At 52.4% G+C, this 25,293-nt stretch overlaps 1 protein-coding gene across 1 annotated transcript in view; it reads left to right on the top strand.

Annotated features, from left to right (window-relative positions):
* ADCY5 (adenylate cyclase 5) overlaps positions 1 to 25,293 on the top strand; it is a gene marked incomplete at both ends in the record, with an annotated part of 154,628 nt that overhangs the window by 104,189 nt on the left and 25,146 nt on the right. The window contains 9 exons of the mRNA XM_082839585.1: positions 111 to 222; positions 1,740 to 1,867; positions 3,889 to 4,047; positions 4,923 to 5,064; positions 7,009 to 7,149; positions 13,741 to 13,763; positions 14,698 to 14,842; positions 16,117 to 16,214; positions 19,690 to 19,777. Of these exons, the coding sequence (XP_082695711.1) occupies positions 111 to 222; positions 1,740 to 1,867; positions 3,889 to 4,047; positions 4,923 to 5,064; positions 7,009 to 7,149; positions 13,741 to 13,763; positions 14,698 to 14,842; positions 16,117 to 16,214; positions 19,690 to 19,777 (1,036 nt within the window). The remainder of the gene's footprint in view (positions 1 to 110; positions 223 to 1,739; positions 1,868 to 3,888; positions 4,048 to 4,922; positions 5,065 to 7,008; positions 7,150 to 13,740; positions 13,764 to 14,697; positions 14,843 to 16,116; positions 16,215 to 19,689; positions 19,778 to 25,293) is intronic.

Below are 25,293 nucleotides of genomic sequence, written 5' to 3'. Positions count from 1 at the left end.
GAGCTCCCGGGACTCTTGCTGGCTGCCAGCCCTCCTAAGGCGGAGGGTGGCCCCAGCTGCGTCCCCCTGACCTTCCTTCCTCACGGGGGTCTTGCCCCCTGTCTCTCTAGCATCCTGTTTGCTGACATCGAGGGCTTCACCAGCCTGGCGTCCCAGTGCACTGCCCAGGAGCTCGTCATGACCCTCAACGAGCTCTTCGCCCGCTTCGACAAGCTGGCTGCAGTGAGTCACCTTTTGCCCACCGCCCTGGGGACCCCGTGTGCCCGAGCCGGGGCCGGAAGGGTGGCCTGATCTGGGCCGCCTGGGGTAGGGTGCTGCGGAGTCCGCCATCGGGAACTGGGGAGGCGGGGCCGTACAGGCTGTGGCTGCGTGTCCTCACGCCTCACGTCAGCCCCGCCACACACTCAGAGATGCTCGGTGTCACCGGTCACAAGGGAGCAAGCCCTCCATCGGTGGAAAGGGGTGGTGAGGCCTGCAGGAAATGCTGCCCTGACCCCTGAATTGGTGGAATTTGTGTTTGGAGGAGCAAATTCGGTGCCACAGAGCCACGTTGCTGATGAGGGTGGCCAGAGTGATAAAAAAAATAATAAATGAGTCTGAATCTCAACTGGCCTGCAGACAGCTGTGTGTCACCCAAGAGACTTACGGAAAGAGGACTCTTCCACTTTGGGACAGATTGGAAGTGACCCCCTCCCCGGGCATGGAGTGGTGAGGGACACACGTTCGTTAGTCCCTGTTTATACTCTGCCGTCCTTTCCCAGCCTTTGTGGCTCTGAGCGATGCTCTGTGCCTTTGGAGAGTCCTGTGTCGGGGCCCACTTACTGCAATGTCCACCGAGAGGTGGACACGTCCCCTGGGCCGTCACAGGACACCAGGCAGATCATGGATGAGAGACGGTGCCAAGGGCCTCCAAGGGCATTGATGGTGGGCCTCACACCTCACTGATTTTATCACCGAGTGTGGGCGAGGTGAACGGGGACATGCTCTGCCCTTGGGTTTTGGAAGGGCCTTAAAGGAGAGTCCAGGGCACACAGATACTTGGGTCCCAGCATACCAGCTTCACGAAGTAACCTCTGGGAAGCAGACTTGGACAGCTCAGAATTGGTGATTAATGACAGTCCATCTCAATCCCAGTTATGCATCGGTTGCGGCCTGAGGGGTGACCTTGCAGCGGGCGGGTGCTTCCGCTCTATGGCTGTCTTAGCACGCACGTGCTTGCTGGCTTAGCAGAACTGTCTTGGATAAAAATCTCAGGCTGGGGGTCAGGCGAGCTTTGGTTAAATCTCACTTCTGCTTCAGTCTTTTCATAAAAGGAGAGTCATAAAACTGTTAGTAGAACCGTAGGCCAAGAGTCGGAGCGTGTCGCAGGGCTGGGAGTGGGATGGGCCCCTCACTCTCAGCTTGGGGCCTCTCACCCTGACGAGTCTGCCCCATTTGCTGCCACATTGGACCAGCTGTATTCTTCTTGGGCCTCAGCTGTGGCCAAAAGAGTGAGTTCCTGGGCCTGGGGTGACTGGAATGCTTCTCGAGCGCGGCTCAGCCTGTCCTCTGTCCCCCACGGCTCCCGATAAGCCTGTCCCCAGGCTGGGGCCACACCTCATGCCGGCACTGGGTCTGTGCTCGCTGCCCTAAAAGGCAAGTTATTCCAGGCATGGGGTGAATCTGTTTGCTTCCTGTTTCTTTCCCTCCCACTTCTCTTTCCTACTATTTTTAATTTTTAAAATTAATTTGCTTTCCAGGAGAATCACTGTTTACGTATTAAGATCCTGGGAGATTGTTATTACTGCGTCTCAGGGCTGCCTGAAGCCAGGGCTGACCATGCCCACTGCTGCGTGGAGATGGGCATGGACATGATTGAGGCCATCTCGTAAGTGCCCGTCTCCAGGGTGGCTGCCCGCCTGTGGGGACACTGTCCATCTCCAGTGGGACCGTCCATCTGCAGGGGGACTGTCCCATATCCCGAGTAACTGACTCATGTTGGACTGATGGAAGCAGGGAAATAGTGGGGCAAAGCCACCTCCCAAGGACCCTGGCCACACCGGAGGGTTGATTCACACCTCCAGGCTCTGAGCCTCCTCCCGGGCTCCTGTGCTCACAGCAGCCTGGGAAGCTCTGCACAGAGGGACATGTCCTGGAAGAAGGGAGGGCTTTGCAGACTCCAGGGCAGCAGGAGGTATGGAGTCACCCCTCCAGGAAAGGAGGACTGGCTGGCGGCTGTGCTGTACCCTGTGCCATGGCAGGGCCTTGCACCCCAGGCCTCATGTCTTCTCACAACCACCCAGCCAGGGGTAGAAGTCACCAGTCCCATGTCTTCACAGATGAGAAAGGTTGGGCTCACAGAGGCTAAACGGCTCCCCAGGGTAATACCGCTAGGCAGGTGGATGCAAACACAGGTGTTCCCGTTTAAGAAAGTCCATCCTCCCTGCCAGCAGTAGCAGCCAGGATCTTTGTCTGATGCTTGGTCACTGCTGACCACAGAAGGAGCCCCAGTCGTTAGGCAACATGGACAAGCCAAGCTTACAGGTCAGCCAAGGGAGTAGGCCAGGGATTGCGTCCAGGTTCCAAAACTGGGAGCTTTAGAAGTAGACTGGGTGGGGCAAAGGAAAAGCCACAGTGGGCAAGGTCAGAGGTCAGAGTAACTGGCCCAGAAGGTGGCCGGGTCCATCCTGTTTGGCTCAGTTCCTTTCGGCAGTGTTTGCCGAGTGCCCCTGTGTGCCCGGGCTAGACAGAGGGTCCCTTGCCCGGAAGCACAGAGCCTGTTGAGGGGCCAGGACTCCCGTTGCTCTGATACCAGGCATGCCCAGTGGACACCATCAGGTAAGAGAGGCAAACTGCAGTGGGAGGGGCCAAGAGGGGGCAGTTGATTTCACTGGGAGGACCCAGAAAGGCTTCATGAAGAAGGTGGCCTTGGAGTGAAGCCAAAAAGGTAGAATGAGAGATATCAACCTAAGCCAGAGGCCAGAGGCCCTGTGGATGGAAGGCATAGCTCCAGCAGAGGTATTTGCAGAGTTGATCCCAGGACAAGAGAAATAGATGGATGACATAAATATTCCCTGTGGTAGGTGTCAGCCTCTCAGTGGTGGGGTGGGGTGAGAGCTGGAGCCCACATGGTGGTCCTGCCCACCAGGCCAAGTCGGACTGCCGGCCCCATGGCTGGCTGAGTGGGTCCATCCCCAGGGAGCCAAGGAAGGTCCAGGTCCCCAAGAAGTGCACATTGTGACCCTCCCCCCAGAGCACCGGCTCCCTTTGCCACAGACCCCGGGCCCCAGACGCATACCCAGAGCTGTAGAGCTTCCATCCCGCTCCCCCTCCTACAGGCGGCCCGCCCGGAATGCGTGCGTGGTGCATGTGACGGGGTTGGCGCTGTCTTCTAGCACGTGGAGCACCCCTGGTCCCCTGCACCTGCCCCAGCTCCCCTGTCTTTCCTGGGCAGGGCCTATGTTCTCTTTTTCTCCATTATCCTGCTAATGTCAAAGCAGCAGCAATGTGGGTAAATCCGAGAATTACATGAGTGGGATTTGGAGTGACTATAACTTTCCTGTCGACTCAAATCGGCACTAATGTGCACTTGCATTTTCAGAACAACTTAATTATTGACTGAGGGTAGTGCTGGCTCAGGTGCCCTCAATGGGGAGAAGCAGTGGGCCTGGGACGTAGTGTGAGGCACTGCGCCACCTTGCGGGCAAGCTGGGAAGCGGCGCCTCTCACAACCCTCAGCCCCTGAGCACCAGGGCCCAGCCCTGCCCTTCAGGATGCACAGTCTCAGACTCTGGATTTGGGCTGGCCTGGAGAGAAATGACTCTTTGACCCCTGCACCTTCTCACGCACCCTGACCTCTCTGCGCCTGGCCCTGACCCCCTTCCGGCTTTACCCCTACTCCATCCCTAGGCTGGTCCGGGAGGTGACAGGTGTCAACGTGAACATGCGTGTGGGAATCCACAGCGGGCGAGTGCACTGTGGCGTCCTTGGCCTCAGGAAGTGGCAGTTCGACGTCTGGTCTAACGACGTCACGCTGGCCAACCACATGGAGGCTGGAGGCAAGGCGGGGTGAGTGAGTGAGGGCAGCTTCCCGCCCGGCCCACCCAGGTGGCTGTCATGGGGAAAGGGCTAGGGTGGGCAGGACCGGGTAGCTGCAGCCCTGGGGTTGGCAGAATTTAAGTGGAATTCCTCTAGTAACCAAGCACTGACGCCACACATGGCAACTTGTAGGGAGCGTGGCCCCAACCTTCACCCAGTCTTCACCCAGAAAATATTTACATAGAACCTGGCGGCCTGTCGTGAGACGCAGGACGTCAGGGTAGGCTTCTAGAGGAGGGAGGACCCCTGGATAATTCCGGGGGTAGCCAGGAGGTGGAAGGTCAGCTGGCCTGGCAGACGGGGCAGGATGGGGGCAGGTGAGGAAGGTGAGGGTCGGGGGAGCTGCCAGGCTGAGGACAGGCACAGGCAGAGGAAAACACAGTACTTCAGGGAATGCAAGTAGACCAGATGGCCTTTTAGGAACCAGTGGGAGAAACAGTGCCTGTGTTAAGGACGTGCATGCCAGGCTGGGGAATTTGGACGCAGTCCTGCAGTCAGCAGGAGCCACTGCTGGCTCCTGAGCAGGTTTGCAAAGTTTGTGAGACCGGAGGCCGTGCTCTCCCAGCAGGCCGATGTGTTACATCACTGTAATAACGTGATGCCGATGTGATGCGGTGTGGTCTCGGTGAACACGAGCTGGCGAGGAGCCCACCTTGCCATCTTGATGAGGTTGGAGGGATACAGTCCATTGAGAGATCCAGGTAGGGGTTAGCATTTGAGTCAGAGTTTGGGGCCCTGGGATTCGAATGCTGACTGAGTTGCTTACAGTTTGGTTCTGCATGGGAGCAGGGGTTCTGAATTCACGTCTGCTGCCCTCCTCTCCCTGCTTCCCCCCCTACCCGTAGACGCATCCACATCACCAAGGCCACACTCAACTACCTGAACGGCGACTACGAAGTGGAGCCGGGCGGTGGGGGCGAGCGCAATGCCTACCTCAAAGAGCACAGTATCGAGACCTTCCTCATCCTGCGCTGCACCCAGAAGCGGGTCCGGGGACCGAGGGCTGGGGTGGGGGGCGGGGGGGTGGGAGGGTTTCATTCTTTGGGGAGGAATGTTGCTTAGCCTGCTGCTTCCTTCTCCTCTTACTCTTTCCTTGAGGCAAGTCCTGAATTTCTTATGCAGTCGTGGTTCCCGCATCTCAGGAAGGACGTGAGAGCTACAGAGGCTTTGTAAAGGCTGGTGGCAAAGAGGGGAGGTTTTCATTTTGCTTCTGTTGCAGAAAAAGCAACAGACCTCAGATCGGTTAGTAACAATACAGCAGAAGGCCACGAGATGGAAAAGAAGCATCAGGGAACTCTGTGTATACCACGTCCTTTATTTCCATCTCGTTCCTTGTCTGTTACCTAAACCAGGTGGATCTCGTTCTCTCTCTGCCTGTCCTTATATACCTCTGTTTCTTGAAACTCTGTCTTTTCCCCTTTTGCACTTTCCAGTCTTTCTTCTTCCTTCTTTTGTCTCAGCCCACACTTGCCAAAATATAAAACTGAATTATTAGCAGACATCAGTGTTCTATTTTTAATAGTGTCATGTTCCACGTTCTTAATTTTTAAAGCAAACGAGAACATTTTATATTTTACATTTTTCCTTAATTAAAATGCCTTTTACTTATAAATCTTTCAATTGAATTTATCTATTGGTCAGAGCCCTTTGATAGAGAAAAGCTTCCCTGTTTCTGTCCTAAGGAATTAGACTGAAGACAAAATTAAGCTGCGAGAAAAGTTCAGAGAAAGTCTTGGAGACAGCAAAAGTAGATTCTTCAAGGTGGGCAGAGCTCTTTGAGGCAAGTGTCCGCCCTGAGAGGGACATCAGAGGGACACCTCACCCTCTACACATCCCAGCACACAGGACCTGGCTACGGGGTGCCTCTGAGGGAGTGGTGTCAGGCCCTGCCACAGACATCCGGAAAGAGGGATGGGAGGATTTAGGGACTCTGGGGAAAGCACTTAGTGGCTTAATCGACTCATTTTAAAGCATTTGCTTGTTGTTTGGCTGGAGTATAAATGAACTGAAATCCTCCCAGGCCCCCTCCCACACGCCTCCTGTCTGCTGGGCCCATAGCGCCTCTAGCCTCACCTTCCTGCCCCGCCCAGGCTGAAGGGTTACCCTCTGCCCTGGGTTCTCTGGGTCTTGATTCTTCTAGCTTGACAGGTGGTTCAGAAAAGATGAAATGGAGACAGAAAAGGACACCCCCCACTCCTCCAGCCCCGACCCAGAGCAGTGTCTGCTGAAGCAGGCTGTGTCCCCTCCCCTCTGCCTCTGATCTGGCCGGCTCCCTTCCCAGGCTCAGGGAGGGAGTTGAAGGGAAGGCCACCCAGGTCCCCCCAGGGCCTCTCCAACCCTCCACCTCGAGCTCATTTGGATGGATGGACAGGTAGGTTGTGGTTGGCACATGGAGAGCTGGCTGAGGCCCCGTTGCTGTATTTGTGCAATGCGCGTCAGCCCTTGCACCTCATGTTTTAATGACCCAAACGCCCAGAAGCTGCAGGGCCTGTCCTACTACCCGCTCTGCTAGAACATGCCTGTTTTGGGGTGGAAATTGGAATCTCATGTTTCCTCTCCGTCCATCACCCCCCAAGCACTTTCAGACCCAGGCTCTGCCCACATCTAAAATTCTATGCCAGCGACAGATGTTCCCATGCCCCTTGGCTTTCTAACAAGACAAACCTCGTCATCCTGTTCTGCTGCTCCCACCTGAGGCTCCCAGCTCCCAGCCAGGGCTGGTGTTGGGGCGTTCGGAGGGATTTAGGATGATTTCTTGGGTGAGCTTTAGGATCTTGGCAGACCTCAGGGCTCCGGGCTGTGCAGAGAAGGGAGGGAGGTACTGCCTTGACCCCTACCTGGCCAGGCACCTGGGAGGAATGAGAAACGCCCTACTTGGGCTCGCCTGATGGACCCTACCCACAGGCTGATGCATCTATGTTGCTCTCCCAGAAAGAAGAGAAGGCCATGATTGCCAAGATGAATCGCCAGAGAACCAACTCGATCGGGCACAACCCGCCACACTGGGGGGCCGAGCGCCCCTTCTACAACCACCTGGGTGGCAACCAGGTGTCCAAGGAGATGAAACGGATGGTGAGTAGCTGGCAGGGCAGTGTGTGGGCCACACTGTCCAGGGCTAGGGCCTTCTGTGGGTGTGAGGACTGGGCCAGGCCCCTCCTGTTACCCAGAAGGAATCGTTGGAAGGGGGCTCACCCTGACTTTGGACCAGGAGACAGAGCGCCTGACTTCCGGCCCTGGGCTTTCTCCGCGGGCCCCACCGTCTCTTGGCATGCCGGATTTGGCTTTGGAGCAGAGCAGTGAAGCCCCTTCTTCCCTCCCCCTTGGCAGACCTTGCTGGTGTAGGCTGGAAGCAGACCCATCTGGCTGGACTCAAGGTCCAAACACAGCCTCCGGGGCCTCTTGGCCCTTTCTGGGAAGCCCCGGGGAGTTGGGTGGGCAAAGGCTTGTCAGACACCTTCCAGCATCTGTTGCATTTCCCAGGCAGTTGAAACACATCTTCTGGCCCAGTCGCTCAGAAACCATCCCAGTGCTTTTTGGCAAGTGCCAGGTGATGGTCTTTTTGCCCTCTGTGCTGAGAACCGCCCTGCTAATTCCAGTCTTCCTGTGGGAGCACGCAGGCTGAGTGAGCAGAGGCCGTGGTAGGGGTGTTGCTTCCATCTCAAGGGACCCTGCCGGCCTCAGAGGACAGACACCCTCAACCACCCCTGCACACAGCAGGGACGGGCTAATTCAGGATGCCCTGCCTGTGTTCTATCAGTAATGCTAGAAAGAAGACTTCAGAGGGTGGGAAGAAGAGAATGAGGGATGACAAGAAGTCAGTTTGAAGCAGTTCTTTATTTTTATCTGAGATCTTGGCTTCTGCATCTGAGCGCACTCCTCAGGTCAAGGGCAGCCTGGCACCCAGGCAGGAGTTGCCCGCTCTGAGGGAGGGATGGGTGAGGAAGCCGTGTGTGTGTGTGTGTGTGTGCGCGCGTATGTGTGCGCGTGCATGTCCACTGAGTTCCCACAGATCCAGGTAGAGGAATGGGGGGCCATGCCGACACTAGGATCCCCACGTTGGGGGCCTGTGCATCAGACTGGGTTTAAGCTGCAGCAGCAGGGATTAGAGAGAGACTCCATGGGAGTCCAGCTGAGTCGGCAGACAGATCCAGGGGTCTGAGGGAGGGGACAGGCTAGGGACCAGTCATTCTGCTCCTTGCCAGTTAGCAAATAGCAGATGACAAAGGTTTAAGGAAAATGTACAGAAGAAAAAAGTGAATTGAGTCAAGATCACCATTTTAACTTCTGGTGGTAAAGAAACAACTCGCAGGACACCAAGGTCCTAAGCGACGAAGAGTGGGAAAGGTCAGCCTTGCCCCAGGGCTTTGAACTTAGATGTCCCAGGCCTGGTCAGTGCCACCCAGGGCTCCAGGCCCCACTCCCGCTCCCTCCAGGCCCCTCCCCAAAGCAAAGAGCAGTTGCTGGATCCCCCCCTGTTCTCACCCCAGTTCTTGAATCATCTCCTGTGGACTCTTTACCCACTTGACCAGGACAGCCAAGAGGTGAGAGAGGGAGTGAGAGGAAAGGGAGAGACTGAGAGCAGAATGCAAGGAGAGAGGCTCTCATCCAGGTGGGAGGAAAGAGGAGGACAGGTCTCAGGAAGACCAGAGCGGGAGGACAGAGAGGGTAAGGGGGAGATGCAGGGTGGGGGGGAGCAGGAGATGAGGGAGAGCAGGGAATAAAAAGATGGGGCAGGACAGAGGTGGAGAGGAACCACCAGCAGGCAAGAAAGGTGCCTGCTGGTACGTTCTCCGTTTAAAATCTTCAGAAAGTTTTTTTCTTTAGCGATATTTGGTGTAGATGGACTCTAGGTATTTCAGAGTCTCCAAGGGGGCAGTTTGGACTATAAGCACCGATTTGGCAGACATTAATCATTGTTAGGACAAGAAACCTTGGAAGAATTAGCAGAAGGGCTGTAACTGGGGAAACAGTCTCACGGGAGACTGGCTGTCGGAAAGGCTCCTCCGTGGTGTTGGTTGCTTCACCCAGTGGGGAGGGAATGCAAAGTGATCAGAAAGCTCGGGGACACCCCTGTAGAGGGAGAGAAGAGGCTCCCCATCCCCGTCCTTGCTGGGCAGAGTCACCCGAGGGGCCAGCATCAAAGTACCATCCCCTGGGCCCCTGCCAGCCCAGTGTCTAGGCCAGGGATGGGATGGGATCTGGCAGCCACCAGGCACACCATTGGCTTTTGGTGTTAAACTCGCCCAGAAACCCTTGGGAAAGATATGCAAAAAGAAAGCTTCTACCCTGACTTCCACTGAAGATGCGGTGGAGGGGAGGGGATTGGATTAAGCACTGACTGAGAGCAGTTAGAGGGGAGTAACTCGTAGTCAGCAGTTTATTTCTTTAAATCTTGTTCCAACTTTTACTCAGCTTTTAAGATGTAGTAATGAGCTGTGCTGGTTTAGGCATGAGTGTTGTAAGGTCTCTAAGGTTCTTTTTCTTTTAATTATTTTTATTTTTATGTATTTATTTTTTAAATTAATTAATTTATTTTTTGGTTGCATTGGGTCTTCGTTGCTGCTGGCAGGCTTTCTCTAGTCGCAGCGAGCGGGGGCTACTTTTTGTTGCGGTGTGCAGGCTTCTCATTGCAGTGGCTTCTCTTGTTGTGGAGCACGGGCTCTAGGCGCGTGGGCTTCAGTAGTTGTGGCACACGGGCTCAGTAGTTGTGGCTCACGGGCTCTAGAGCGCAGGTTCAGTAGCTGTGGCTCACGGGCTTAGTTGCTCCGCGGCATGTGGGATCTCCACAGACCAGGGCTCGAACTCGTGTCTCCTGCATTGGCGGGCAGATTTTTTTTTTTTTAACATCTTTATTAGAGTATAATTGCTTTACAATGGTGTGTTAGTTTCTGCTTTACAACAAAATGAATCAGTTATATATATATACGTATGTTCCCATATCTCTTCCCTCTTGCGTCTCCCTCCCTCCCACCCTCCCTATCCCACCCCTTCAGGCGGTCACAAAGCACTGAGCTGATCTCCTTGTGCTATGTGGCTGCTTCCCACTAGCTATCTACCTTATGTTTGGTAGTGTATATATGTCCATGCCTCTCTCTCCCTTTGTCACAGCTTACCCTTCCCCCTCCCCATATCCTCAAGTCCATTCTCTAGTAGGTCTGTGTCTTTATTCCTGTCTTACCCCTAGGTTCTTCATGACATTTTTTTTCCCTTAAATTCCATATATATGTGTTAGCATACAGTATTTGTCTCTCTCTTTCTGACTTACTTCACTCTGTATGACAGACTCTAGGTCTATCCACCTCATTACAAATAGCTCAATTTCGTTTATTTTTATGGCTGAGTAATATTCCATTGTATATATGTGCCACATCTTCTTTATCCATTCATCCAATGATGGACACTTAGGTTGTTTCCATCTCCTGGCTATTGTACATAGAGCTGCAATGAACATTTTGGTACATGACTCTTTTTGAATTATGGTTTTCTCAGGGTATATGCCCAGTAGTGGGATTGCTGGGTCATATGGTAGTTCTATTTGTAGTTTTTTAAGGAACCTCCATACTCTTCTCCACAGTGGCTGTATCAATTTACATTCTCACCAACAGTGCAAGAGGGTTCCCTTTTCTCCACACCCTCTCCAGCATTTATTGTTTCTAGATTTTTTGTTGATGGCCATTCTGACCGGTGTGAGATGATATCTCATTGTAGTTTTGATTTGCATTTCTCTAATGATTAGTGATGTTGAGCATTCTTTCATTTGTTTGTTGGCAGTCTGTATATCTTCTTTGGAGAAATGTCTATTTAGGTCTTCTGCCCATTTTTGGATTGGGTTGTTTGTTTTTTTGTTATTAAGCTACATGAGCTGCTTATAAATTTTGTAGATTAATCCTTTGTCAGTTGCTTCATTTGCAAATATTTTCTCCCATTCTGAGGGTTGTCTTTTGGTCTTATTTATGGTTTCCTTTGCTGTGCAAAAGCTTTGAAGTTTCATTAGGTCCCATTTGTTTATTTTTGTTTTTATTTCCATTTCCCTAGGAGGTGGGTCAAAAAGGATCTTGCTGTGATTTATGTCATAGAGTGTCCTGCCCATATTTTCCTCTAAGAGTTTGATAGTTTCTGGCCTTACATTTAGGTCTTTAATCCATTTTGAGCTTATTTTTGTGTATGGTGTTAGGGAGTGTTCTAATCTCATACTTTTACATGTACCTGTCCAGTTTTCCCAGCACCACTTATTGAAGAGGCTGTCCTTTCTCCACTGTACATTCCTGCCTCCTTTATCAAAGATAAGGTGACCATATGTGCATGGGTTTATCTCTGGGCTTTCTATCCTGTTCCATTGATCTATCTTTCTGTTTTTGTGCCAGTACCATACTGTGTTGATTACTGTAGCTTTGTAGTATAGTCTGAAGTCAGAGAGCCTGATTCCTCCAGCTCCGGTTTTCATTCTCAAGATTGCTTTGGCTATTCGGGGTCTTTTGTGTTTCCATACAAATTGTGAAATTTTTTGTTCTAGTTCTGTGAAAAAATGCCAGTGGTAGTTTGATAGGGATTGCATTGAATCTGTAGATTGCTTTGGGTAGTAGAGTCATTTTCAGGCAGATTCTTAACCACTGCGCCACCAGGGACGTCCTCTAAGGTTCTTTATTAATAAAAAGGTTGACGGGAGATCGTACGTGGACTCCTGCTCATCTAACCGGGCTCGGGTAAGCTGTGCATTCTTCAGAGGCGGCAGGCTGGGCCCAAGTGTTCCCCACAGCAGCTTTGCCAGGGCAGGCGTGCAAACTGGAGTCTGCACCTCAGTGTAGACGAGCAGAGGGGCCCACGGCCTCTGGTCTTGCTGTAGGTCAGAAGGAGAGGACTCGGGGACCAAACAGAAACACTGAGCTGAGCTGCTCTCCAGAAGTGCTGAGGCACAACGGCAGGAACCCATCTGAGTGTCCTCCTTGCCGGCTGGGGACCATTGTCCTAGGACTAGAAAGCAGGTCGGGGGACTGGAACCCAGTCTGCTGGCCTGTGTTCTTAAAGGCCCTTTGCCATGGTTTATCCACCAAAGTGTTCCCTGACTGCGGTCAGTTCACCACCCCAGCCCGGCACCCAGGAAGCCTAGAGCGGACCTGGCCCCCAACACCAGCCCCTGCAAACCACCAAAGGAGCACTGGAGGAAGTCAGAGACAGGTTCATTAGACACATTTCAGGTATAGTTCTGAGCTGTAGAGACCAGCGTAGGCATAATGTGGCTTGGATGTCCTCCGAGTAAAATCGTTGCTGGCCCCTGTGGTGGAGATCAGCGGGCCAGCCCCTCGCCATGGTCCACAGAGACTGGCCTGTCCGGACTCTCTGCCGCCCACTCGAGCTTGTGCCCTAGAGATCCTGCCTGCCCCCAGATGGGGCACTCACATGAGAGACCCCAACTCCTCTAGCCTCGAGTGGGGACAGTGAGGTGGGCGGGGCCCTGCAGCCTGGACCGAGGGCTTGGTGATTCTCAGAGGACGAGGAGAAAGGAAGACAGCCACTGGGCAGCCCGGGAGGAGCTCAGAGCCCACGGCTGGGCACTTGGATGTGGCACTAGGGGCTGCCAAGGCCCCTGGGAGCCTTGAGCTGGTGAGGAGAATAGACAGCACCTCAGTGCCCACGGGCCCCACGTCTATTTCAGAGCCCGGCAGCTCTGGCTCGCGGAGAGCGTCGTAAACCCCACTCCTCAGTGGGAATGAAGAGAGCTGTGTTCATTTGGGGTTTGGGTTCCCCCGACATTTGCCAAGCCCCCTGGCTGCCCAGCAGCGTGTTCCATGCTGGGCCACAGGGACAAGAGGCCACCCTCTGTCCTTGTCTTGGCAACCTGAAGCCGCCTGTCCTGGGGTGCTTGTGCCTCCCCCACTGCCTCCCTGATCCCACCCCTTCCCATTTTAGGGGCCCCTCCCTCCATTCTGCCACAGTTGGTCAGACCCTGACACACTTCTGTCCTTTATAGATGAACTCTAGGTAGGGCCTTGAGTTTGGCAACCAGTAAGGGCCCTTCCCACCCTCACCCCTGCCCTGTGTGTGTGAACATCAGAACAGTAATCAAACCAGGGCAGGCAGGTTCCTCACCTCCTGGGTCCCCAGCCAGCTCCAGCCTTAGAAGAACACATTAGTTCTCAGATACCAGAAGAGCTGTTGCAGGTAACCAGAGTTTAGTTTTCTTAAGCTCAAAACTTGTGAAGTCCCAGGAGATTTTATGTGTGCTTGGCGGGAGTTGGGGGTGTGTGAGTGTGCATGAGCTGTGTGTGTGCACAGGTGTGCACAGGCGTGTGGGGATTGATCGGCCTGGCAGTTTCTCTTATTTCCATCTGAGTAAGTGGCAGAATTGGGAGGGGACCCACCAAGCCCAGGGTCCAGGAGGAGGGTGAAGGAAGGTTTGGGGAATGACAAGGAATTGGGTATGGGGACACGAAGAGCTTAGACTCCTGGATTTTGCCAGTGGGTGAAGTAAAATCACAGTGCGACCCCAGCGTCTAGCGTGGAGCCCGTCCCAAACCCAGCTGTATTTGCCAAATGAAGGAAGGAGGGGATGACTGAGTGACAGTGCTCTCTGTGACCTGTGAGAGGGGATGCGCTGCAGCCTCCCCGTTTTCATCCCCTTGGTTCTCATCCTCCTCTCCTCCTCTCTCCGTCCCTCTCTTTTAGGGCTTTGAAGATCCCAAGGACAAGTGAGTAACCTGTCCTTCTTCAGTTCAGCTCCCTCGGCCTGGGGGATGTCTCCAAATGTGCCTGGAGCTCAGTTTCCGTACTCCATGGAGAAGGAGCCCAGGTCTCGCAGTCTTGGCTGGGAGTGAACAGAGCCCACTGCACCTGAGAGACGAGCAGCCCGGGAGCCCAGGCCCCCAGCGGAGAGGCTGGGCCTGGGCATCCCCCATTTATAATCTCCACTCCACACACACACACACGTATGCACACACAACACACTCAGCACACGCATGTGTGCGCGCGCACGCACACACACGCACGCGCCTCCCAGGAAGATGCAGGCTTTGCACATTGGTCGCCAGTGCCTGACCACGTCCCAGCACCCTGAAGGAATGTGCCTGTCTCTCTCCTCCACTCCCCAGTCTCAGGGGCTGTCAGAAATCCCACTCGAGGACTGGGCTCCACGCTACAAGCCGAGTGTTTAGTTCAGCACCCAAAGATTGTGAAATGTGCTTCCCAGAGAGTCCCCTGGGCCAGGCGAGAGCAGCCAGGTGGCTCCAGGCCCTGTGGCAGAGGTCTTGCCTCCTGGTCTCAGCCTTCAATTCAGGATGACAGTACAGCTAGAGAGTGAAGAGCAGAGACTGTTACCTGTAGGGGAAAAACAAACCCTTGAGAATAATTCATGTTATCATTATCATTTAATAATACATCAATAGGGTTAGAAAATCCTTATTGTCAGTGAGGCCCCCCCAGCCCGCGGGTCTGAGCCTTGGGCAGTGTTCTGCACATGTGAGTACTCGGGCTTCTGGCCCGTCCTGGTGCCAATCCCAGCTTCCCCACCCCTTATTAGAGCTGATCGAGCCCCTCTGATGGGTCCGGGTGTGCGGGCTGAGCCGCCCCCCTAGCGGCGCCCCCTGGTGGTCAGCCTGTCTTGTGTCTGCGCCCCTTGCTCCCCAGGAACGCCCAGGAAAGTGCGAACCCCGAGGATGAAGTGGATGAATTTCTGGGCCGTGCCATTGACGCCAGGAGCATCGACAGGCTACGATCTGAGCATGTTCGCAAGTTCCTCTTGACCTTCAGGGAGCCTGACTTAGAGAAGAAGGTACAGCACCCTGGGGGGGACCACCCCCCACCCCTACCCCCCCACCCTGGTGCAGAACCAGGACCAAGGGGAGGGAAAGGAGGCAACAGGACGGCTCCCTCCCCTGTCTCCTTCTTGTCACTTCCATTTCCCACCTCTGATGCTATCCTACCCAGGAAATGGGGGTTTTAGGGAGACTTCCTTGGTGGAAAAGGATACATCTTAATTTCTTTGTGTCTCAGTTTCCTTATCTGGGAAATGGGGATTTTTAACATACCTACCTGATGGTGTCATAGTGAGGATTAAACATCCATATATGTAAAACACATGAAACAGTACCTGCCACATAGTAGATGTTCAATAAACACTGCTATTTGTATTATTTTATTGCTATTGTTATTATTATTATTATTATAGTTTCCAATGGACCATCCAGCTGCCTTTGGCACACTGGAAACTCAGAGTATTAGAGTTGGAAGGGGCAGTCAAGAGCTCTTTGTCCTGTCTCCTTAAATTGTGACTGAGAAAGTAAAGCTCAGAGTATCTGGGTGACTTGCTCTAGGCCACCCAGTGAAGTAGTGACAGAGCCAGAACAAGACCCTGGTCCATGGTCTTTGCTACATGTCACAGGGTCTCCCATGTGTTCCGTCAACATGGGCTCCTGTGAACTCATGCCGTGGTCAAATGAGGCACGCCTAATCAGGAGGGAAGAATTATGGGAAGGGAACTTAGTCTGTTTACCAGCATAAATGGAACTGACTCATGGATTACCCTCTCTGGGTGACTTTCTGCCAGCACGGCCATTTGTGCAGCTGGTTGGTGTCGTGGGGAGGGTGGGGGCTGGGAGTCAGGACCTTGGAGATGAGCTCTGTGACACTGGACAAGTTGAGTGACCTCTCAGATTCTCAGCTCGCTCATCTCTGAAGTAGAAACAGCAGCAGTCCTGTGCCTATTTCCTGGGGCGCTCGTGAGGATGTGCAGTGATGGTTGCAAGCCCCAGCACGTGTTCTGGTGTGTAGTTGGTGCTCAGGAATGTGAGCCGTGATCATTATGAGTTATTCTCATGGTGACCCACCCTGCAGAGTTTCTGGTTTAGCATAATTCAACGGCCCTCCCCACAGGCACCACCATGTAGTGAGTGGACTGGTTTCTTGAGAGCTAAGGCCTGTGCTGGTTCTCGACTGGGTCTTCCAAGTCTTGGGAGCGTGCTGTCCCAGGTGTGTCTGGGGTGGAGGGGGGCTGGAGCAGACAGGGCCAGGTGCCTCCGCCCACTCACCCTGCCCGTGTCCTCTCAGTACTCCAAGCAGGTGGATGACCGATTCGGTGCCTACGTGGCATGTGCCTCGCTCGTCTTCCTCTTCATCTGCTTTGTCCAGATCACCATTGTGCCCCAGTAAGTACCCCATCCCTCCCGGGCTCCCTCCTCTGGCTGCAGGGGCTCCAGGGGTGGGAGGGGAGGTCATGTAGGAGAGCAGAGGTGGGAGTCTGAGCTGAATTTGCTCAGGCAGGGAGAAGTTTACAGTCTTGTCCTCAGTGAGACCAGGAAGCCAAGAGTCTGCCTCCCCCATGATGGGTAGGCCATGTGCTCATTGCAGGTGGAAAACTTCTGTCTGGGCACTGCCCAGCGCACGGGAGACCCCTTCTCTCCACTTCATCCTCTCATCCCATTTTAACGCAGACCACTGTTGCCCATTGAGTCACCCAAAGTATTAACCAAGCTGGTTTCTGCATGACCTTTGGTTCTTGCAAAAAAACAGTATATCTTCAAAAAATAAGGGTTTTATGCTACTCCAGATATTTCAAAGAATGGATTTCAGATTCTGAAGACTTTTCTCTAAAAGGTGTTCCTGAAATCTTCTGAGGACTGGCTGTGTCACTGAGAGAGGCCTGTGGCTTCCAAGGGGACCACTCTGAAATGGGCTGTTGGACATGAAGTGTTTGTTAGGTAGTCATTCACAGTAGGGTCACAGCTAAGTGAGAAAGATAACCTCTCCATGTATGTATGTGTGTGTATATATATGTATATATGCACATATATATATATATATATACACACATATTTTTTTACTTTTTATTATGCAATATTTCAAACATACAGAAACATAAAGTAATTAATATAATCAACACTCATCCCCTAGATAGAACAATTGTTCTTTTTTAAAATTATTTATTTATTTATTTATTTTTGGCCGTGTTGGGTCTTCGTTGCTGCGTGCAGGGGGCTTTCTCTAGTTGCGGCGAGCAGGGGCTACTCTTTGTTGCAGTGCGTGGGCTCCTCATTGCGGTGGCTTCTCTTGTTGCAGAGCATGGGCTCCAGGTGCACGGGCTTCAGTAGTTGTGGCACGTGGGCACAGTAGTTGTGGCTCGCAGGTTCTAGAGCACAGGCTCAGTAGTTGTGGTGCACTGGCTTAGTTGCTCCACAGCATGTGGGATCTTCCCAGACCAGGGTTTGAATGTGTCCTCTGCATTGGCAGGTGGATTCTTAACCACTGCGCCACCAGGGAAGTCCCAGAACAATTGTTAATATTTTGAAAGGTTTTTTAATCTATCTTTTTCTGACTTTTTTAATTGAAGTATAGTTGCTTTAGAATGTTGTGTTAGTTAAAGGTATATTTCTGATTTTTTAAGGTAAATTTTAGACACAAGGACATTTTGCCCCTAAACACGTCAATAGACACCTGTTTTAATGGCATTTTGCTTCTTAACCACAATGCTTTATGTACCAAACTAAACTAACCCCAGTTCCTCTATAATCATCTAATACCAAGTCTGTATTCAAATCTCCCAAACTGTCCCCCTAAATGTCTTCTACTCTTAGTTTATTCACAGCCAGGATCTACTCAAGATCCACTGGATGCGTTTGGTCATGTCTCATAAATCTAACTTAATCTGGAAGAGTCCCCTCACTCCAACACCTTCTGTTTTTCATTTTGAAATAATTATAGACTTAGAGAAAGGGCACAAAAGTACTACGGGGAGTTTCTGTACATCCTTCATCCAGTTTCCTGTGCTATTGACAACTTATATAACTGCAGGAGAGTAATCAAAATCAGGAAGTAACACTGCAATGATATATGAACTAATCTGTAGGCTGTATTCTGATTTCATCAGCATTCCCCCAAATGTCTTTTCTGTGTTCCAAGAGCTGGGCCAGGGCCCCACATTGGATTTAGCTGCTGTAGCTCCTTAGTCCCCTCCCATCTGTGGTGCTTCCTTGGCCTTTACTTACCTCCCATGGCCTTGGCACTTCTGGTAAGTACTGGCTAATTGAAGTGTGGAATCTCTCAAATCGGATTTGTCTGATGCTTTTTCATGATTGGATGGAGGTTATGTATTTTTCACAAGAATCCCACAGGAGTGGCGTGTCCTGCTCAGGGCATCACATCAGGAGGTGCGTGGCGTTGGCATGTCTTATCACTCAGTGCCTTTTATTTTTAATGGCACCTTATCGTTGAAGAGATGGCCCTTGCGTTTGTGTCTGCTATGACCCTGTCAGGATACCAGACACTGGCAGCCAGCTGCACCCTGGTTATGCAGTTAATGTCCGTTGCCCCCTGCACTGAGACCGTGCAGAGCTGGTGGGATCATGGGTCTTTACTGTCATAGGACTCATTTCCTGTATTGAAATGGAGCTATAGGTATCATAAGCAACCTAGACTTTCCGTCCCATTGCAGCTGAGAGTCCCCTTCACTTGGGGGCATAATCCTGCCTCTTTGCTGCTTCTCTCTTTCTGTAGCGTGGCTTGGGGCTGGGTTATACCAGATCCCTGTTCTGCCCGCAGTAGCTTCACTCCCTCCTCTGGCCACAGCTCCGAGCTGCTAAGGCATGGATGGAGGTCATTCTCTGGCCGTCCTCTCTCCAGGGAAGCCTTAAAAGCTACTTGAAAGGTCTTTCTTTCCCTCTGAAGAGAGTTCTCTCCCCTGTTCTGTTTGTTTCAGGCAGCTAAGTGCTGGCTTCTGGGGGAGCCTGGAACAAAGATGCCTCCCTAGAGGCCTTCACCTGCCTTCTTGTGTCCTCCACCTGCCTTTAACCTGCTGACAACACCTGTCATGTCAGGCTGTCTCACTCCCTGAAAGGGAGAAGGGGTTTCTGGGGCCTCCTGTGGTCGGTAGGGAGTGCTGTGCCTCGACCAGCCCCTGCCCCAGGAGGGCCACAGCGGGCTCCGGATGGAAAGTCACTTGCAGTTCTTTCGCCCGAGGATACTAGCCCTTTGTGAACATTGAGCTCACCTGTGACCTGCCTCTGTGAGGAGGGGCAGCAGGAGATCCTTGCAGTTTTTACGGTTGTTGTTGAGCTGGGTGGGAATAGGGGAACAGAAGCTGAACAGGACTTGTGCATCTGGCAAGTAGGAAGGGGACAGGGTTTAGGGACTCTGCCCTCCAAAGGGACATGTCACTGCTGTTTCTCAGAGTAGCTGGTTGGGCTGTTGACCAATGCATTTCTATACAGGATGGCCATTTATCAAACCAGTGTTCAGCCTTCAGAGTTACTTGTCAGGCCATAAGTGACTACCTAGAGAGAACAGCCAGGTGATTTTTAAAATGGGTCCTTCCAGGCTAAATGAAGTGAGTCTATGGATAGCTAAGAATTAGGCAAAATATTGGGCAGGTGTCACCCCGTTCTTCGTTTGGCTCCTGTGTGGGCTATGCTCCCCCAGGAAAGTGACAAGACCGGGAGGAAGGGCAGGAGCCAGACCGTTACGGAGGCAGGTTCCGAATCGGTTCTCAAGGCTCAGTAATCCCTCCTCAGTGAGTCAGGGGCCGGGCACCCAAGACTAGGCGGAGGTGCAGCAGAAATGGAGCAAATTCTGCTTCCTTCGCGGGGCGTCTCAGAGCCCCAGAATTCCCCACCTCCTCTCTCCTTCCAGCTCCGTGTTCATGTTGAGTTTCTACCTGACCTGTTTCCTGCTGCTGACCTTGGTGGTATTTGTGTCCGTGATCTACTCCTGCGTGAAGGTGAGTCCAGCTTATACCTGAACCCCAGTCGCCTTCTTCCCTCCCTTCCCAGCCCACTGATAGGGCCCCTCCCAGGGGCTGGAGAGTCACACCTGGGATCCAGGTGCCTGATGCTGGATCACAGCTCTTGATTGGCATTCGCAGCAAGCCAGACTGCAGGGGGCGTAGTTTGTCCGAGGAGCCTTATTTGTACTGGCTGTTTCAGTTAGCCTTTGCAAATCTCTGCAAGAAGATACTGTTGCTGTCTCTTCTGTCTGTCCCCTGGGTATCAGGTAGGCCAAAGGAAGGGCACGTAGCACAATGCCTGGCACAGAGCAGTGGTCAATAAACATTTGCTGAAAGAATGAGTGTGAAAGGGATCGCTCTTGACACCCCTTCTCTGTTCCAATGTGCCCTGGAAATGGCCCTGGATGGAGGCCATAGAGATGATGGCTTTTGAGCTGCCCATCATATAGATGAGAGGGAGACCCAGAGTGGTTCATTGTTTCAGACAGGGCCACACAGCTAGTAGCATGGGCATGAGACCGTGTTCTGTGTTCTTCTCCCACGCCACCTCTTAGGCATGCTGTGTCGCCATCCAAGCTGTGTCCTTCAAGGGGACCTGACCACAGGTCACTAGGGTCTGTTGTAGAAATCACTCAGGTTCCTGTTTGCCTTGCCCACCAAGCCTCTTCCTAAGTTCCTTCACCACTGGTTTAAGAATTCCCATGGGCCTTCCTTGGCAGTCCAGTGGTGGGACTTTGCCTTCCAATGCCAGGCGGGGGGGGGGGGGGGTGGGGGTGGGGGGGTGGCGGGGGCAGGGGCGTGTGATGGTGCAGGTTCGATCCCTTTTCCGGGAGCTGAGATCCCACGTGCCTCACGGCCAAAGAACCAAAACAAAAAAACAGAAGCAATATTGTAACAAAAATTCAATAAAGACTTAAAAAATGGTCCACATCAAAAAAAAAAAAAAAAAAAGAATTCCCTGATGGGGCCAGGCTGGTTCCAGAAACCTCTCTGTCCCAGCAGAGACAAGCTCTTTCTAGCTTCTGCTGTAACCATTTCTCTGCTCCTCCCTGACACTCAGTTGGAGCCAAGCCCCTGGGGGGCCCAGGCCCTGCCAGCACTCCCTACACCCTCTGCGGTGGGCACCGTGTTCTCCTTCCTGGGGGATTGGACCATTGTCATCTCCCAAGTCCCCTTTCTCGCTCCATCCTCCAAACAGAGTCCTTCATTAGGCTGTAAACTGTTTAATCACCTGATGGTCAAGATCTTGGTGGACTGATTGTCAGAACTGGAAGGCCCTTAGAAGCATCTGGTGTGCTGCAGTGTGCCCCTGAGCAGGTGCAGAAGTGGATGCCCAGAGAGCGGCAGGACCGGCCGGGGTCCCTCGGCAAGTTGAGCAGTGCACTTAGCCAGTTCCCTCGCTGCATCGTAGGGGTTAATCCTGGCTCCCTGCCTCTCCACCAGCTCCTTCCTCAAGGCTATGACCTCCCTCCTGCTCTGTGTTCAGTCTGTCTTGCCTTTTGGTCTTGACGTTGTCAGGCACCCCAGCCTGCTTTGCCCCCAGTGGACAGTCCCACCTTCTTCCTCCCATGGCTGTAAAAGCACGCCGTACATTCACAAGAGCCAAAAGGTGGAAAAGACCCAGGTATCCATTAACAAAGGGGTCCCCAGCCCCTGGGCCTCGGACTTCCACGGCCTGTTAGGAACCAGGCCGCACAGCAGGAGGTGAGTGGCTGGTGAGACAGCGAAGCTGCATCTGCGGCTCCCCATGGCTCGCAGTACCGCCTGAACCCTCGCTTGCATTAGCTCCTGAACAATCCCCCCCCAACCCCGTCCGTGGAAGAATTGTCTTCCACGAAACCGGTCCCTGGTGCCAAAAAGGTTGGGGACCGCTGCATTAACAGATGAATGAATAAACAAAAGTGCTATGTCTGTACAATGAAATATTGTTCTACCGTAAAAAAGACTGAGATTCTGACACACGCTCCGACATGGATGAACCTTGAAGACATTACGCTAAGTGAAAGAAGCCAGACACAAAAGGGCATATATTGTATGATTCCAGTTGTATGAAATATCTATTCTAGACAAATTCATAGGGACAAAAAGTAGACTACAGGGTAGCCTGGGCGGGGGGAGGGGGAGTGGAGAGTTATTGCTTCTTGGGTACAGAGCTTCCGTTCGGAGTGATAAAAGGGTTTTGGAAATAAATAGCAGTGATGGTTTCACAACACCGTGCAAGTAATTCACGCCACTGAATTGTACACTTAAAAAATGGTTAAATTGGCACATTTATGTTATATATATCTTACCACAGTAAAACAACCTAACAAAAAGCATACCATAGCTAAAAGGCCCTCTTAAACGTTCTTTGACGGAACACTCAAAAAGAATCTTAAGTTATAAACTGAGTCAAAGTCATTGTTTTGGTTGTTCATCTGAGGCACTTAGTTAGGCTGTTCAAATCAGAATCAAAGCTATCTGTTGTTTACAAGTTGTAAACTGGAGCCGAGCTTCTCTCTTTTCTGTTAGCTGCTTTGGTGAACCTGAGCTTCATGGACTGCATTTGGTTTGTGTTGCCTGACTTGCGTGTGTATCTGCTGGTGGGAGAAGAGAAGGAAGCAGAGGGGGAGGAGGTGGGGAGGGGAGGGGACGGGCCCTGCCTGCACTGGCCATTTTAAGTTAGTTCCTTGGTCTAGTGAATTCTTTTTGCCACTGTTAGAGATTATTTATAAAAGTCATTCCTGCCTCCTTGTGTTTTATAGAATCGACCTATTTTGTAATCAGTGTCACAGTCAATAATCTTGTTCTCAATTCCTTCATCCAGCCCAGTGATCTTTCTGACGGCTCTGAGGCCTCAGTTTCCCAAGGGGGGGGCCGGTGGGTGGAACACTCCCCTCCCTGCCCCGACTCCATTCTGCCCACCTCCCCACACCCTTCCCACCAGAGGAGCCTGCTTCTTCCTTCTTGCAGTTGTAGAGCTTCTGTAAGGAGTTTGTTTAGAAAAAAAAGTGCTCTGTGACTTACCAAGCCTGAAACCTGCTCATCTGGACCAAGAGTTGAAGAGACACTAATACCCATCTTGGGCTCCTAGCTGTGTGCTTCTCTCACAGTCTCTGAGAAGCCCTTGTCTCAGCATTTATCCACTCTCTGGAAAGTAGACCCTGACCTGAGCAATTGTTTGTAGCATGAACTCCTCTTCCAGTTAATAATCAGTCTTCTTTCCTCTTTGTGTTGTGGATTAACTGCATAGTGAGATGTGAAAGGGGTAAGTCTCCCTTTTGGCATCTCTGCGGCAGGGCGGCCTGGCCCCCCTTCCCCTGTCACACTGCCTGCAGGCCGACTGACTGAAAGTTGATTGTATCACCTTTTCAGGTACTGCTGTGAAGCTGACTGGACTGGAATTTTCAGTGTCATTCTGTTTCTCCCTGTGAAAAGATTTGCCGGAACTCAGACATTTTTCATCTGATTTCCACAATTTCTCAGAAGTCACGCCTAGTGGCTTTCCGATGAGATACAGCAGTTCCTAAATTACTCCTGCCTGCTATGGGCTCCGCAGACCCAAAGCCAAGCGGTTCTGTCAGACGTGGTCTCTTTCTCTGTTTCATTTACTTTTCCAGTTCCCCAAAACAACTTGGACTTACTTTCTTAAATCATCCATATTTTATCCTTTTCGAAGAGAGAAACATGAAGAAAGTGTGGTCTGAGTTAGTCAACGTAGTCTCTTAGCTGTCTGTCAGGGAGCAACTCCTGGGTCCTTTCTGCTTTTCTGAAATGTACGGCTCACCGAAGGCTCTGATTGTTTTTTCCATCTTGGGCCTGTATGATCTTTTCCTGACACGGCTTGGCCCAGGTCACACACACACACCTAGATTTCTCAGAGCATCAGCTGCGCTCTGGAGCCCCTCTGTCTCTGGGATGCCTTGTCCTAGGGATCCTCCCCTGAGCGTGTCCTTCTGGTGAAGCTGTCTTAGGGGCCAGTCTGAACATCTGCACACACCACTCCTTCCTTCCCTTGGCATCGGTGCTCATCTGGGCTCCAGAGCTGCTTTCATCAGAGAAAACCATGCTAAATCCCTTCTTGCCGTCACATGTGGTCCCCAAACTCAGAGAATCTCAGATTGGTAGGGGCCCGAACAGTGAGGCAGCCCAGACACCCTCCTGAGGCCGGAACCCCTTTGCATAACCCTGCAAGGGGTGGGCCAGCCTCTGCCGTGTCAGCTCCAGGGATGGCGAGCTCACTCACGTCTCCTGAGTGCGGCCCCTTCCCTCCTTGGCCAGCTCTGACTGCTCTGTCAGGCCCCCTGTGGCTTCTGCCCCCTCATCCTGTGAGGCAGCTCAGGCCTGCCCCTGACAGTGCCAGCACTTCTGCTGCCACCGCCCAAGTAGGTGGAAGAGAGTGACTCCCTTCTGTCCCCGCACTTGACTGGGCCCCCTTTCTCTCCAGTGGCTCATTAGCACGTTCTCACTCAGAAGGCCAAACTCTGCTTTCCTGCAGTTCGGGGGTTGGGTACAGACAGGCCCAGAAGGGGTACTCAGCTACAGGGCCGCGCATGTGTGCGTGTGTGCGTGTCTGTGTGTGTGTTTAAATCTCTTTCATCTTCTAGGCTGCTGGCTCCCTCTTGGCTTGTCTCCCACTGACCTCCTGGACCTGATTGTCTGACCTCCTGGAAACTGACCAGGGCTTCCTCTAGGCCCTTGTCTGCTCTGTGCAGTCACCTAATAGCCTCCTCTCCTCTCCCCGAAGCCTGAAGCTAGCCAGGTCCCGCCTTGCCGGCTCTCCTTCCTACCACGCCCTGGGGACTCCCGTCCACAGCTTCTAAAACAGGGCCCTACTCCTCAACCAGTACCTCTCACCTCCCAGCTGGCTCCTGTCTTGTGACGACTTCAGAATCCCCACACTCCCCTTTCCAGAGGCTCGGGGTCACACTTTGTCCACTTGAAGAGGATGTGTTGCTGTCAGGCACATGTTCGTTTGGGGGTGGAGAAGGCTTCATTTTCAGGAAGAAGATCTTAGGTTCCTCCCATGGCTTTTAAGTCAAGCCATCTTGGGTCCAGAGCCCAGCCATGCCACCTTGACCAGCGTTTCCCAAACCTTTAAGGTGGCTTTTATTATATCCACTTTGCAGATGAGGAAAATGAGGCTCCAGGCGGTTAGACAGCTTTCCCTAGGTCCTGGAGTAAGAAGTGGCATAGCTGGGGTTTAAACCCAGATGGTTCTTGACTCCAGAGCCCACAGCCCTTCCCCTCCAGGACACTGCCTTTGTTAATATGTCCCGTTGACTGCTGAAAGGCCAGGTGATAAGAGCAGTAGTCAGCGTCTACCGTGGGCCAGCATCTGCCTGTCTTGTTCTGAAGTTTTCATATCTTTAAAAATATTTTTCTGAAGTAGGAGCCACTGCTTCATTTATTAACTCCTTGTCAGAAAGTCTGTTTTCTTACATTATTTTGCTGTCAGATTTCATCACCTTATTTCATTCCTGCAATACCCTGGTCCCACGTGACAGACAGGGAGCCAGGACCCCAGGGAG

The sequence above is a fragment of the Leucopleurus acutus genome (genome assembly GCF_964270905.1).
Source record: "Leucopleurus acutus genome assembly, chromosome: 5".
Taxonomy (NCBI): Eukaryota; Metazoa; Chordata; class Mammalia; order Artiodactyla; family Delphinidae; genus Leucopleurus; species Leucopleurus acutus.
The sequence above is the reverse complement of the archived record's forward strand: the minus strand, read 5'-3'. Positions and strand labels throughout refer to the sequence as shown.